Consider the following 15,162-nt stretch of genomic DNA (forward strand, 5'->3'; position numbering starts at 1 on the left):
CCTCTCTGTCTCTCTCTTCCCCTCCCGCAGCCAAGGCTCCATTGGAGCAAAGGTGGCCCAGGCGCTGGGGATGGCTCCTTGGCCTCTGCCCCAGGCGCTAGAGTGGCTCTGGTCGCGGCAGAGCGATGCCCCAGAGAGGCAGAGCATCGCCCCCTGGTGGGCAGAGCGTCGCCCCTGGTGGGCGTGCCGGGTGGATCCCGGTCGGGCGCATGCGAGAGTCTGTCTGACTGTCTCTCCCCGTTTCCAGCTTCAGAAAAATACAAAAAAACCCCACAAAAAAAACAATCAAACAAAAAAAACCCCACAGGTGTTGGCCCTGGCCCGTTGGCTCAGCGGTAGAGCGTTGGCCTGGTGTACAGGAGTCCCGGGTTCGATTCCCGGCCAGGGCACATAGGAGAAGCGCCCATCTGCTTCTCCACCCCTCCCCCTCTCCTTCCTCTCTGTCTGTCTCTCTCTTCCCCTCTTGCAGCCAAGGCTCCATTGGAGCAAAGTTGGCCTGGGCGCTGAGGATGGCTCCATGGCCTCTGCCTCAGGCACTAGAATGGCTCTGGTTGCAACAGAGCAATGCCCCAGATAGGCAGAGCATCGTCCCCTTGTGGGCATGCCGGGTGGATCCCGGTCGGGCGCATGCGGGAGTCTGTCTGACTGCCTCCCCGTTTCTAACTTCTGAAAAATAAAAAAATCCAAAAACCCCACAGGTGTTTACAAGTCTTGTGCTTAGAGCTGTGACAAGCAACCTGCACCTGCCAGCCCGTGCCAGAGGCGAGCATAGAAGCTAGAAATAGCACAGGACATGCTAGGAGGAGGGAACCCTGAGATGAGGCTCATAGTCAAGGAACCTGCTGCCCTTTTATAAACTGGGGACACTAGGACCAGTGCTATCTGCAGCCCACAGATCTGGGAGCTCCCAGAGACCAAGCAGCGAGGACTCGAGGGCCAGGCCATGGAGAAATGACCCCAGAGCAGACGTGTGAGCCCCGTGCGGTTCTCCGTCTGTCCTCACAGCCACCGGCTGGTAGTGGTTCTGGGGGAACCTGGCCAGCACGGACGGCTGGGGCATGCTGGGGCGGGGGAGGTGACGCTGGGCTCACAGGAGCCCATGTTTGGGGCCAGCTGAACTGAGTCCAGTGGCAGTTGTACGCTTAGAGAGCTGACTAGATACAGGGGCTGAGTGAAATGTAAAGAGAATTGAGGTGATGCAGATACTGATGGAGAAGGAGAGGGGGCGGCGGAGAACCAGGCCCTGGAATCAACCCTGCAGGCGGCTCTGAAGGAAGGAGCAGGTACTAACCTGCACAACTCAATCAGCAGTTCAGTGCAGAGGCAGAGGTGGATATGTTTTTCATTTCCGTTTCTAAATATCATTCTCCGCTAAAAAGAATCAGGGCCCCTGAGAGAGAAGGCCGATTCTGAGAATGGCCTCACACAGAAGGTGAGGAAGTTCTCAGAGAAGAACGGGGATGGGCAAAGGGCAGAGCAGTCACAGCTCCACACACTCTTAGTTGGCCACTGAATAAAATGCAGACCCATTTGTTCATAGTAATATAAATAAATGAATGGATAAACAAGTCCTTTAGCATAGAATGCCAAGTTGTAAATGTAGAAAGGAAATGACACAATCGTTATTTGCAATCATCAGGGTAATAACTGACTCACGTAAGACTCATCAGAGGATTATTTAAATATGTACTTCTTCCTTACCATGGCAACCAGCCTCCACGCTGACCTCCAGAGATCCTGAGGCACCTGCCCGCGTTCTTGGCTTATCCTCCCACACTGACTCAGGGTGGCTCTGCGTGGCCCTGATACTCACTTAGAGGAAGTGATGATCATACCTTCTGAGGCCTGGCCACACGAGACATGCAGCCTGGTCTCTCTAACTGCTTGTCCTGGGGGAGCCCACCATGGTGCCAGGAGGACCCTCATGCAGCCTTGGGGATAGGACCAGGTGGGGAAGCTCCCAGACCCTACTCACTGGCCAGGTGGGTTAACCACCTTGAGAAGGAACCTGGAGGCTAATCCCACCTCTTGGGACAGTGGTCCTCGTGGGCAGCCCACTGCCTCCCAAGACGCCTGGGTCCCAACCACTGAGGTCAGCCAATCCTCCTGTCTCTGAACGATTGTGAGACAATCGTTCATTACTGTTATTTTAAGTCATTGCATTTTAGGATGATTTGTTATGTAAAATTTAATAATTCCAATGTAAATTTATATTAATCACTTAATAATACACTCACTAACCAGTTATATAGTCACACGTTCCCACATTTATTAGTTTCATAGTAGCAAAACCTGCAGACACTTTGACCAGTGACAAGTCAGTTAGCATCACCAGAACTGGGACACCGAACCCCATGTATCTTCTGATAATATACACAGTGAGTAATTTCCCTGATATTCCCACTTAAATGTAGAGGAATTCAGTGCTGGGAATTCTTTGGACCAATCCCAACTGCAGGTCCTCCTCTCCTCTTCAAGACATCACAACTGAGACTGACAGGGACCAGAGGGACACAGGCCGAAGGCCAAGGGCCATCTGAGTTGGATTGTGAAGCAGAAGGGAACAGAAAGAAGTCAGTAATCGTGGGTGTGATGGCTACAAAAGGACATAATTAGGAAAATTGGTGCGATTGGAAAGCGGTCAGCCATTATGGTGTCAATGATAATTTTCTGATTCTAATGTGCTGACTCTGAAAGGAAAAGTGGTTTCCCTGGTGTTCTGGAAGGACATTTAGGACTCAGAGGTAACTCTCCACACATCTCAAAGTATCTGTGTATAAATAGAAACCAACCACACGGCAAACACTGTTAGATATGAACAAGGTAGAGTCTGCATGAAGGATAACTGGAAGTTTTTTTTTTAAAGTATGTTTGCAACTTTTCTGTGAATTTGGAATTACTTCAAAAGTAAAGATTAATACATTATAAAGAAATTTACATCTATCATGAAAATTTTAGAATTTGATTTCACATAGGAAATTCTTTTCAGGTTATTCCCTGTCAGATTTTCAAGATAGTCAGTGTTCCACAATTTATTGTCATTATTATTGTTGTGGTAGAGCCCCATTATTTAAAAATAAGCAAGCAGCCTGATCCATGGAGGTGCAGTGGATAAAGTGTTGACCTGGAATGCTGAGGTCACTGGTTTGAAACCCTGGGCTTGCCTGGTCAAGGCACATACAGGAGTTGATGCTTCCTGCTTCTCCCCCCTTCTCTCTCTCTCTCTCTCTCTCTCTCTCCTTTCTCTCTAAAAATGAATAAATAAAACCTAAAATAATAATAAATAAAAACAAAAAAATAAACCTTAATTAACAATCCTAACACAAAATGCATAGAAGCAGAGATGCTATGGTTCAAAGGTTGAATCACTTAGCTTTTCAAAGGCAGCCCCAGAACATCTGAGACGTCCTAGATGTAGAGTCATACACTTTTTTAAAAAAGATTTTATTTATTGATTTTAGAGACGGGAAATAGATAGATAGATAGATAGATGATAGATAGGAAGAGGAAGAGGAGTAGGAAACACCTTGTAGTAGTTGCTTTTCGTATGTGCCCTGACCAGGCAAGCTCAGGGTTTCAAACCAGTGACCTCAGCATTCCAGGTGGACGCTTTATCCACTGCGCCACACAGGTCAGGCTAGAATTATAAATTTTTAATGTGGAAAAGATACCAGAAATGGCCAGGAAAACCCACACATCTTACAAACGAACTAAATTTGGCCTGAAAAAAACCCCACAAAAATATGCCCATATTCTTCAACCATTCAAACATTTAATGATAAAATTGGACAAATCTTAAGTCTCCCAAAACCCACATTTATGCATTTTTTTCGTCTTTGGACTCAGGAGTAGATCTTCCCTCCAGGAGCCACTAGGAATAATAGTGAGGAATTAAAAAGCAAATAACAAAAAAACTAGAACTACCCTATGACCGGACAACCCCACTTCAGCCCTAAGGAAATGAAAACAAGATCTCAAAGAGGTACCCGCACCCCACACTATAGCAACATCATTCACAATAGCCAAGATACGGAAACACTCTGAGAGACTGGCAATGGATGGATGGATGGATGGATGGATGGATGGGGAATATAGATCTGGAATGTTATACAGCCACCAGAAAGGAGACAGTCCCACCATTTGTGGGTGAACTTTGAAGGCATAGTGCTAAAATAAATGAGACAGAGAAGGATACCTCTCCATCTCACTTACATGTGTGTGTGTGTGTGGCGGGGAGTGGGAAATCCAAACTCAGAGAAATAAGGGTGGTGGCTCCCAGGGCCCAGGGGATGGAAGAGATAAACGGACAGATGTTGGTCCGAGAGCTCAAACTCTGTTATGAGTATGTCCTAGAGATCTTTATACAGCGTGGTGACTATGGCTACCAACGCCACATTCTATACTTGAAAGTTAAGAGAGCACATCTTAACTGGCCTCACCAGTAGGAAGACACGGTTATTATGTGACCTGATGGGGGTGTGAGCTAGCTGTCTGGTGGTAATCATGTTGCAATATAAATGTATCAGATCAACGTTTCGTACACCTTACATTGACACTACGTTACAGGTCAGTTATGTCTCAAAGGTGGAAAATGAAAACATGTAGGAGTCAGAAAAAGGAGCGTCTGGAATCCTCTGTTCAATACACACGTTGTCTACCTGCGCCTGGCGGCCAGCGACTCGGCCTCTTCCCCGCCTTGGAAGGTCACAGACTGGCTCGCTGAGCTTACATTGGGGTGTGGGATTCATGGGTGGGGGAGGGGAGCACGGCACAGGATTTGGAAAGGGGGGAAATAGGTGCTTGCTTCTTTGTAACAGGTTGCTAGCCTGCTTTTTGTGTTTATTTCCTGAGATGTACCCCCAACTAACTTCCACTGACATTTACAGTCGACACTATAGAATGATCTCAGTCCACATAAACTGATCCCGCTGACCCGAGAGTCCTTTTGGCGCAAAGCTGAGTGAGAAGGGGAACCGGCCCACAGCTGGCCGTGCGGGAGGGCGCGGAGGCCCAGGTGGCCCGGCCACCGCGTCCCCAGCGGCGGGCACTGTCCCTTGGTGTGGGCTGACGCCGAAGGGGCAGAGGGACGCGGGCTGGGCAGGACAGAGATGAGGCTTCTGCTGTCCTCTGCCCGCGGTCCCCAGGGTCCCGAGTAGGCTTGGCTGTGACAGGGACACCCTTGGGGAAGGGGTGGGAGACGTCCCCGGGCCAAGAAGCGGCCGCACCGGGACCGTCCGAGGCCGAGGAGGACGTGCGAGTGCCCACCCCCGATCAGATCAGCCCGGGAGGGGTGCCTAGCCCCGCGGGGCCGCATCCCCGGCTGCGGAGCGTGCCCACTCGTTCTGCCGTCCCCCGGGTCCGCCCGCCCCGCGCGCCTCCTCCCGGGCGGGTCGCCGTGGGCGGAGCGCACGGGCGGCGGGCGGAGCTCGCGGCCCCTCCGGCCTCTACCAGCCGCGCGCGATCCCGACCCGAGTGGGGCGCGGACGCGGCGCCCGCGGGGCCCTTTGATGCTCGCGCGGGTCCCGGCGCTGAGCTCTCCCGGCCCGGAGCGCGGGCCTCGCCGCGTGGGCGGCGATGAGTGGCGACAGACCTCCACCTCCGGCCGCCCCCCGCGGGTCCCCGGGCCGCCTGCTGGTGCCCGTGCGGGTGAGTGAGCCCTCCGGGCCCTTCACCCTCCTCCCCAGTCGCCCCCTCCCCCCTCCCCGTCCTGTCCTCCTCTCGCTTGGCTCCTCACCGGGAGCCCCCTTCCCTCCCTGCACCCCTCCTTAGCTCGAATCCCCCCTCCTCTGAGCCTTCTCCCCTGACCTAGTCCCCTGCTTCCCATCCACCCCCCGCGCCTCTCCTCTCCTGCGCTCCTCCTCACCTGGAGCCCCCTCACCTGACTCCTAACCCTGCGCTCCCTTCCTCGTCTCCGTCTCCGGGAGCAGCTCCTGCAGCTGGTCGCCACAGGGACCCTGGGGGTAGTGGGCACCCTCCCCTGACCGCCCCGTTCCCCCACCCCAGGAACCCAAGTGGGGACTTGCGGGGTTTGCTGATTAGTGTCCTGGAGGGCCGATGTTGAAGCGCGGGGCTTTGGCTTTGCCGAACTGGGCTCTGGGGTTCGCTCCTGCTTCTTTGTGTGAGTGGCTCCTGGGTCCCCAGCGGGCTGGCCGGGGTCGCCGAGGTGCCCACCTGGAGGTGTCGAGGACGCCTTCCCCAGCCAGGAGCTTAGGGGCTCACAACGCCGGCGTTTGATGTGTGTTCTCGTTCCTATCCCAAACAACTCCCCTCCCCCTCTTATTTTTGAATAACCGAACTATTGATTGAAGGAGAAAGCAGAGATGTTGGCTCAAACCTGAACGAAAAGTTCTTGGGAACGTTCAAGTTGCCGCCCACAGCCCAGTGTTCTGGAAGCAGTTTGAGAAAGAACCGATTTTCTAGTTCCTGCTAGTAGTAGTCTGACGTCTGGGCTCTTGGCAAACGCAGTGACCTCACCCCACCCGACCCGGGCCGCAGACCCCAGTGCCAGAGTGCAGTGCAGTGCGAACCGAACTGGGGATGCACTGCCTCTAACGTCAGCAGGTGAAGGCTTTATCCATTCATGTTTGTCATATGCTGCTCACCTGCGGTGTAGAGATGTTTTAAAAATCTGTGTGTAGGTAAGATGCCTCTTCCATCAATTTTACCACTGTGGATGTTACTGCAAAATTTTAGCATTAAATCTTGTACAGAGTGGTTGTTTACTTTTTAAAGTGCTCTGTAGTGTGAATATAGCTGTTGCAGGTGGCCCTTACACCTGGAACATGTGCTTCAGGGGCTTTGAAACTGGACCACTTGAGATGGAGCTGAGAAGCCCAAAGTGACACTTTCATTTTAAAGCTACTTTGAATTTTGAAAGGATGCCCTTCCATGGCACGCAATTGTGCTTGAGCTTGAAGTGTTCTTGCCACAAGTCTAGTTTGTAATCTTCGTGATTTTAGTGGAAGAATGGCGGTGGATTGATTGTACGGTTATCATACTGCAGAAGTAACCCAGTTGATGAGTTATTGGCAGTAAATTCGGTTTTTTAAAAAAATGTGTCAGCTGCAAGGCCTCCACATAGTACTCTGTGCTGAGAGTTGTGCTCAGCCCAGTGGCTCCATACACCTGTGTGCTGCCTGAGGGGATGAGGGCTTCTTCGTAAGAAGAGCCTTGATTGTATCATACAACCTGTGTGAATTGTGCTTGCAAGGAAATGTTGTCAGCATCAGGAGGTCAGATATTAGAATAACAACGTAGAGCCTGTTAAGAACAAGAGTAATTTGTCTCTATAAATAATGTAAATAGTTGATGGAAAGTGGCCCCTGAAGATTGATGCCCTGTGAACCTTTCATGGCCATTAATTTTTACTTGAATGACGAGTCTAGATAGCCATGCAGAATTGCTATTTTTATTAGTCACTATAATATCATTGAGTTTGCATAGTCATTTGATTATTTCAAGTATGAAAGAGAACTTAGTGCTTCTAATTAGAACAATGATAAAAAAATTGTTTTAAACCTTATATTTCTAGTCATAAATATATTTTTTTCCTGAAGTTAAAAATATAACACATTCTTTATAATGACCGCTTGTTTGAATAATGGGAATTTGGCCAAATGTAAATGTCTCTTGTTCAGTACAGGGGCTTCTTTTTTTTTTTTTTCCTTCCGGGTAGCTGTTTCCTGTCTTTACTTGCTTTAAGTTAGGTGAGTTCGCATGTTTCTGTGCTTGGTTATCTCTGTATTCCTGGTGTAAACCCACTGCCGCTGGAGAGCCATTTCTACACTGTGCCCGTGTTTATGTTAGATTTGAATTGAGAGCCTATTTTTTTATTTTGAATAACACCACTTCAGTGGAAGGGTCAGGAAGCTTGAAGTGGCAGCAGGTGGCAATGTGCTGTTTTAGAGTAGGTGACAGTGTGTCGGGTCATTTTAAGTTGTGGCTGTCCTGCTAACAGCCATCTCTTAGGCAACTTACTGCAGGGTAGGGTCTGCGAAGGTACCTCCCTCCTAGGGAGGCTGCCCACGTGTCTTAAGCTTTTGTGACACATTTCTCATCCTTGCTGACTCATCTTTGGCTTCAGCTGTGGGATTTCTCGTGATGTCTGTGACATCACCAGCAAGATTCCCTTGTTTCAGAGTGGGGGCATGATCTCATTTTATCAGGAGATGTGTTTGCCAGTGACCATTTGAACAAGATCCAAGTTAGAAAACTGTGCTCATTTATGGAAAGTATCGACGGTCAATATGTCTGATTGCCCAAACAGCATGTGTGGAACAACAACCTTTTCTAACTACATGTCTGTATAAATACATAACCATACATGTGGCTTTTGAATTTCAATGTTAATTTAGTTCTACCTCCCAGCATGTCGCATGAGACACACTTGAGAGAAGCTAACGTGCGGGCAGCCTCAGAGTATAGTCCAGCGAAGAAACGTATTCTGTCAAAGAAATAAGTTAACAAATAAAAAAAAATCTGATTTATAGACTGAGTTACAAATGAAGACATTTAGTTGCCTTATAATCGGGATGGAGGAAAGAGATCTTATGAGTTGAATAAATTCACATCCCAGTCCCCTTACCTATTAAGTGGGTATATGGGCCCATTTCCTGGGGTCTTTCCCTCAACTCTACCTGGTCGCTGCCCAGTCACCTGCAGCCTGCCTTCAGCCTCCATTCCTGAGACACCAAAGCCCCAGTGTCCCCAGACCACAGACCTGCCTCATGTGCACCTGGCTCCACGTCTCAGCCAGCACACCTCTGCTTCTCTGTTCTCAGGGTCTCTGGGGAGTGAAGCCTCAGTTCTGCCTTTCAGAGTTGGAGTATAGCTTCTGTTGTACCTTCTCTTGTTTCCTGGCCTTGTATCCAGGTCACCTCACCCTCTGCCCCTGTGGTTCAGATTGTCACCCTCCCTCGTGACCCCCAGCCTGGGGCATCAGCCACTCAGCTGCCACTCAGCTCAGACCTCTGTGTGTGCGTCCTGTTTGGACATTGAGTTCACATTTCAAAACCAGTGTCAGAACCTGCATCCTGAAACCTGGTTTTCCTGGTTTGCATGTCAGAGAGTAACCGCATCTCCCACACGCTTGTGCTGTTGTCCAGAGCATGGCTGCTTTTGATGTCTGGTTCATGGGCTGGCCTCCTGCTTGCCTGGGGCTTTTCATAGAACTGTGTATTATAGCGGTATGATGTTTGGCTTACCTGTCGGCCCAGGTAGCCTATGGTAGCCTCAGGCACGGGAAGTGAGTTCTGGAAGAGGACTCTTCAGGCCCCCTGTCTGTCCCTAGCCCTGCACTGTGCTGAGCACCAGTGGGTATATTTGCTTTGCATGTTCAGGGTGTTGGTGGCCGGATCCAGCTCAGGTACATCTGGACACCTCAGGTAGCCTGGGACACTCCACATTCCATGTTTCCTTTCTCACTTGAACTTGTGTGGTGCGGGGTCTGAAGGTCACTTTGAATCTCTGATCCCAACACCCTGAGAAACTCTGTGTTTAATTAGAATCTACAGGTATTCTTTTTTAAATGAAACAAGGAAGATTAAAAAAAATCCTTTAGAGGAAAATGCGTGAGAATTTCATAGCACGTGTGTTTGCATTTTAAACCAGTGTGTGCTGTTCTTTTTTTTTTTTTTTTTTTTTTTTTTTTTGTATTTTTCTGAAGCTAGAAACGGGGAGAGATGGTCAGACAGACTCCCGCATGCGCCCGACCGGGATCCACCCAGCACGCCCACCAGGGGGCGACGCTCTGCCCACCAGGGGGTGATGCTCTGCCCCTCCGGGGCATCGCTCTGCCGCGACCAGAGCCACTCTAGCGCCTGGGGCCGAGGCCAAGGAGCCATCCCCAGCGCCCGCCCGGGCCATCTTTGCTCCAATGGAGCCTTGGCTGCAGGAGGGGGAGAGACAGAGAGAAAGGAGAGGGGGAGGGGTGGAGAAGCAGATGGGCGCTTCTCACAGTGTGTGCTTTTCATTGATCCCCACTGGTTAGTGCACATTGTCATTCAGATTCTAGTTTTGGATAGATTTTTGGGTTATTTTCAGCAGACGCTGGATGTCACTTTCCCCCAGTCCTTGCTAATGCTGCTTTTGGGCACAGGAAGCCGGCTTATCCCTTCTATTTCTGAACAAGACAGTAAGCTTGCCTGCTCTGCTGACCCAGGGCTGACCATCACCCCTGTCCCAGAGCCACCCCTGCCCAAAGCTACCCCTGTCCCCAGGACCCTGCCACCTTTACCAGGCAGTCCTATGCTTCCTCTTTGCTCTGCACTTTGTCTTCAAGGCTGTTAAAAAGAGCTGGGAGGCCTGACCTGTGGTGGCTCAGTGGATAAAGCGTTGTCCTGGAATGCTGAGGTCGCTGGTTCAAAACCCTGGGCTTACCTGGTCGAGGCACATATGGGAGTTGATGCTTCCTGCTCCTCCCTTCTCTCTCTCTCTCTCTCTCTCTCTCTCTCTCTCTCATTCTCTCTCTCTCTCTCTCTCTCTCTCCTGTCTAAAATGAATAAAGTCTTTAAAAAAAAAAAAAAAAGAATGAAAGAAGAGATCCACTTTAAAAAAAAAAGCTGGGAATACCATGACGCCATGATTTTTCAATTAAAGTTATTGGGTAAAATAGCTTTTATTTCCTAAAGAGTCTACAATTGTAGATCCTGTCAATACAATTAACAATTAGCTTTTAGCTAAGTAAATATTAGGACAAAAAATGAATATGCTTCTCAACAGTTAGAAAACACAAATTGTATTTTAGCTCATGACAAATTCAACTTCAGAGGCCTCACCTGAGGGAAGTGTGAGCTTTGACGGCATTCTGGGTACAGTGTCTAGAGAGGTATGTCACCCATCTCTCTCTCTCTGGAGACCTAGTGTAGAGGTATATGAACTAGCCACTTATGTGGTGAATGAATAAGTTTGGCCACACTGTTGACATTTGGATATCAACTCTACCTAGTATGTTTTGTTTTTTTTGTTGTTGTTTTTTTTTTATTCAGTGAGAGGAGGGAAGGTAGAGACAGACTTCCACATGTGCCCTGACCGGAATCCACCCAGTAAGCCCACTAGGGGGCAATGCTCTGCCCATCTGGGGCTGCTGCTCTGTTGCTCAGCAACCGAGCTCTTCTTAGCGCCTGAGGTAGAGGCCATGGAGCCATCCTCAGTGTCCTGGGGCCATCTCACTCCAGTGGAGCTATGGCTGCAGGAGGGGGAGAAAAAGAGAAAGGGGTGGGGGGGGGAAAGCAGATGGTCTCTTCTGTGTGCCCTGACTGAGAATCGAACCCAGACATCCACACGCCAGGCCGACGCTCTACCACTGAGCCAACCGGCCAGGGTCAACTCTACTTAGTTTTGATAGGCACCAAGATTCACTTGAAATTTGGATATCCTTTCTGACAGCACTGAATTATACTATTATATAGCATCACATAAAATACTAAAATTCAGCATCATCATCCCTGATTTACTCTTCATGCGTGTTAGGTCGGAGCCCCTAGCTCCAGATACAGATGTGCCTCTGGTCCCAGCAAGTCACTGATAAATTACTTTTCAAGCAAAATAGTTTAAACAACAAATCATGGGTAAGAATTAAATTTCATTTCCAGGATGAATGCTGTTAGCAGGCCAATATTTTATTGTCCATTTGAAGAATTGTCATAGGTAAAATATAACCATGTGAATGCACCCAGATTCTGTAGTCGAACATTTTTGTCCACTGAGCTAGAGGTGAGGAAAATAACCTGTTTAAAAGTGTGGGATAATTGTCAGGTGTTCCTACCAGAAAGACGGAACATTTCCTGTAGAAAATAAATGCTTTGTATTAGCTCGCCAGGGGCCTTCCATCCTGTCTCCAGGTCTGCCCCAGCCCTGGCCTCCAACCCAGGCAGCCACACACCCCTCGCCTGCTGCCGCCGGAACCCCAGCTCTGTCCAGGATTCTGGGGGGTTAAATATGGACTAATCTTGGGGACTCATCTAAATCGGCACAGCCTTTCGAAGGGGCCTGGCTCAGCTCTGCCCGTGACACTGTTTGTGCCTGACTGGGACTCGCTCCCTTGCTTCCAGAAGGAGCAGAGGTTGGGCGAGCCCCTTGTACACCTGCTACGTCGGAGCCAGTATGCCCACACCAGCTGCATCAGCGAGTGTTTATGTGAATTGACGGTGTGCAGTCCTCTGAGCAAGAGGGAGGCAGTTGTGTTCCTGGCTCTTCTACTGAGAATTTTATATTGGTGATGAGCTGCTTTGGGTTTGAATAAAATTCTATCTTTTATTTTTGTAACGGGTATTTTTTAATATCCTTTTTACAAATTCAGCATAACTGTTCATGGGAAAAGGTCATCTCATCTATACCTCATCTCTGTCCTGTTGAATATTATTATCCTTAATGGGTCCAGATAATCATACTTGACCAAATGGCTCCATCTGTTTGACTTCTCATGGTATGGTTATCTTAGGTTGACTTTTAAGCACTGAGAAATATGAAATACCTCCTCAGACCTTACCCTGGGGACATCCAGAGCCCAGGCGCATTCGGAGTAGTCCTGGAACAGGACTGGCCACTGAGGGGTCAGCACAGCTTCCTGGGGTTCCAGTGAAGGAAATCCGAGTCTGGGTTTAGTCCTAACCTTAATCATGGTCCTTGTAACAAAGTAACGAAATACCAGCTTCTGCCTTTATGTTGTAGAAACGCAAAGGGTCTGCTGCCTTCCTACCTTTGGGGGAACCTGGGTGGGCACGGGCTTTCTCAGCCTGGAGAAGGGGGATGTGGTGAGGGTATAACTGCGTGTCCTGTGGGAAACTGCTTTGTGATGACAAAGTACACACATGACACAGGGTGTCTGTGCACCTGCTAGGAGCCTTGTGCTGGGAGTTAGACGTGACAGGAACAGCAGACTGTGGTCCGGATGCAGGCCACTGACAGTCACCCAGGAGCCGTGTGTCAGATCCTTGTCATCCCTGGCTTCCGCCCATACCACAGGGACCCACAGACTATTTTCACGTGAAGTGGGTCTGGCCCATTTAGGTGAGTTGCTAACTTCTCTTAACATGTTTCTCCGTCAGGCGCCTCCCGCCCCGTCCATGTTTTTTGGTTGATGGTGTTCTTGGTCAGTGTGGCAGCTGGAGCTCAGAGGCTGGCGTGTGAGCCCTGGCGACCGCGGACAGGCGAATGTTTCTGTGACTCACCTGTGCGGTGGGGAGAACTGTATAGTCTTCCCTGTGGAGTTCTAGTGATGGTTCCATTTCTGTGACTGTTAATAAATCTGTAACGCAGGGACAACCATATCTTCTTGCCACCATTGTTAGGTGCATCTGATTACAGGTGAATCAATGTGCCCTTCTACAGTTTCTACTTCTAACTTCGTAATAAGATATGACCCTGAGAATGTAGATACCAAACTTCAAACTTCTGTCTGGTGTGGTTTGATGGGCTTTGTCATAATGGGACCATTGCATTATGGGATGCCTTGTGACATGGAGAATTTATGTGATGCCCCTTACTAGCAGTGGCGGGGCAGTGTGCTGCTTCATTGGCTAGAAATAAAACAGCCCGGTGCCGTAGGATTCTGTGAACCACTTGTAACAGTCACTGTTTCTGCTGGAGTTTTGCCCCAGGGTTTGGCTGTGTTGTGACTGAGACACTGATTGTCTCACTGTGATTTTCTTTAGGAAGACACTCTAGGAGCCTATAATCTTAAGGTTGTCAGGTATCTTCTGTAGTCAGTCAGACGGTGGTCTCCAAGCAGAGAGGCTATGCCCTCCTCATCCCTGGGGATGTGAATGGCAAAGCTGGGAGGGAGTAGGTTTAGAGGCCCAGAGAGAGGGGTCTCCTGAAGGATTCGTGTGAGAGGGAAGCCCCAGGACGAGGGCTTATGAGACCGAGCAGAGGGTGTTCCCACGAAGGCGGCGACGAGCCCGGGATGCCGCTGCCCCTGGAGGGGGTTCATCTTGGACTTCCGACCTCCAGAACTGTGGCAGGGTTCATCTCTGCTGTGAGGCGCCAGGTCTGTGTGCACTGTTCCAACTGCCCTGCAAAGCTAACACATCCCTGGAGGAGGAGACCATCTCACGGGAACACCTCCCGCCAAAGTAAGGCACCTGCGCACGGCGGCCAAACTGAGAAGTAAAGTACTGTGTAATTGCTGACCTTTGCTGAGTGTCCTGAGCTGTGGGGCTCCGTGAGAGCGATGCTGTCAGTGCCCCTGGGCAGCTCGGCGCCGGCCCGTGTGGCCCTGGGCACAGATGCAGCCCCGGGTCTGACGCTGACCGGTCCTGTGTTTTATCTGTTAATCATAAACTAATTTAGATCTCAGTCTGGAGGACCAAACTTGACTATTTTTCTTGCTCGAGGCAATTTCAAGGGTCACACTGCAGAAAATGGAAGTTGACTGGATGGCAGGACGAGCAGATGTTGCTAAGCTGAAAGGTTGCGTTTCCTGCAACACCTTCTAAAGCAGCACCTCCTTTTTCTAAAATTTTAGGCTTATTTGCATCCATTGTCTTGTTTCCTTGAGAGCTGTCATGTTATTTTGAATTCTGTTTCCCCAATTCTGAGACACAAGCTCATTTCCAGTGGCCAAGTCCAAACTGAGGTGACAGGTGTCTCTGGGCTGAGCTGAGGGCTCCAGGCTGCTGGGACAGGGACGGGGACGAAGATGCAGATGGGCTGAGCTTCCAGGGACCACGCTGCACATCCTTTGTAGGAAGCTGCTGCAGACAGTGTATATTTTTATCACAACCATGATGTTGAACTCCTAATGAGATGAACAGATTAAAAAACATCACTTTTTAAATTTTCCGTTGAGAAAGGTGAACCCATACTATTAAACATACCTTTATTGGTTCTTCAGTGAAATGTGGAAATTCTAGCACCAAGGGTGCTTTTACCACGGAGCGCAGAGCATGGCTTCTGGGCCATCTTGGCCCTGAACCAACTCTCTGGGTAACAACGTCGCCCGCTGTTTCTCCGTTGGTAAAAAGGCTCCGGTGGCTGAATGACTCAGAGCCGTGTGGGCTTCTGCTCACAAGAGCTCAGAGTCTTGTAGGAAAAATGGAAATGTCTTGAGAGGTATTTCCATAAGCTTATGGTTGGCGGCCACCCTGGTGACTCTCGGAGGTAGTGGTGGGAAACAGATAGGTCTGCTGGTGACCAGTCCAGTGAGGAGGAGGAGTAAAGGTC

The 15,162-nt window shown here is 49.6% G+C and overlaps 1 protein-coding gene across 2 annotated transcripts in view; it reads left to right on the forward strand.

The window, feature by feature from the left end:
- SNTG2 (syntrophin gamma 2) overlaps positions 1 to 15,162 on the forward strand; it is a 229,955-nt gene that overhangs the window by 103,286 nt on the left and 111,507 nt on the right. Inside the window, exon 1 of one of the 2 annotated variants that reach the window (XM_066237603.1) lies at positions 5,444 to 5,646. The exons of the other annotated variant lie outside the window; for it this stretch is intronic. Coding sequence (XP_066093700.1) covers positions 5,575 to 5,646 — 72 coding nt within the window. The 5' untranslated portion in view covers positions 5,444 to 5,574. Of the gene's footprint in view, positions 1 to 5,443; positions 5,647 to 15,162 lie in introns of those variants that run through there. 2 annotated transcript variants of the gene reach the window in all.

The sequence above is a fragment of the Saccopteryx bilineata genome, chromosome 6 (genome assembly GCF_036850765.1).
Source record: "Saccopteryx bilineata isolate mSacBil1 chromosome 6, mSacBil1_pri_phased_curated, whole genome shotgun sequence".
NCBI lineage: Eukaryota > Metazoa > Chordata > Mammalia > Chiroptera > Emballonuridae > Saccopteryx > Saccopteryx bilineata.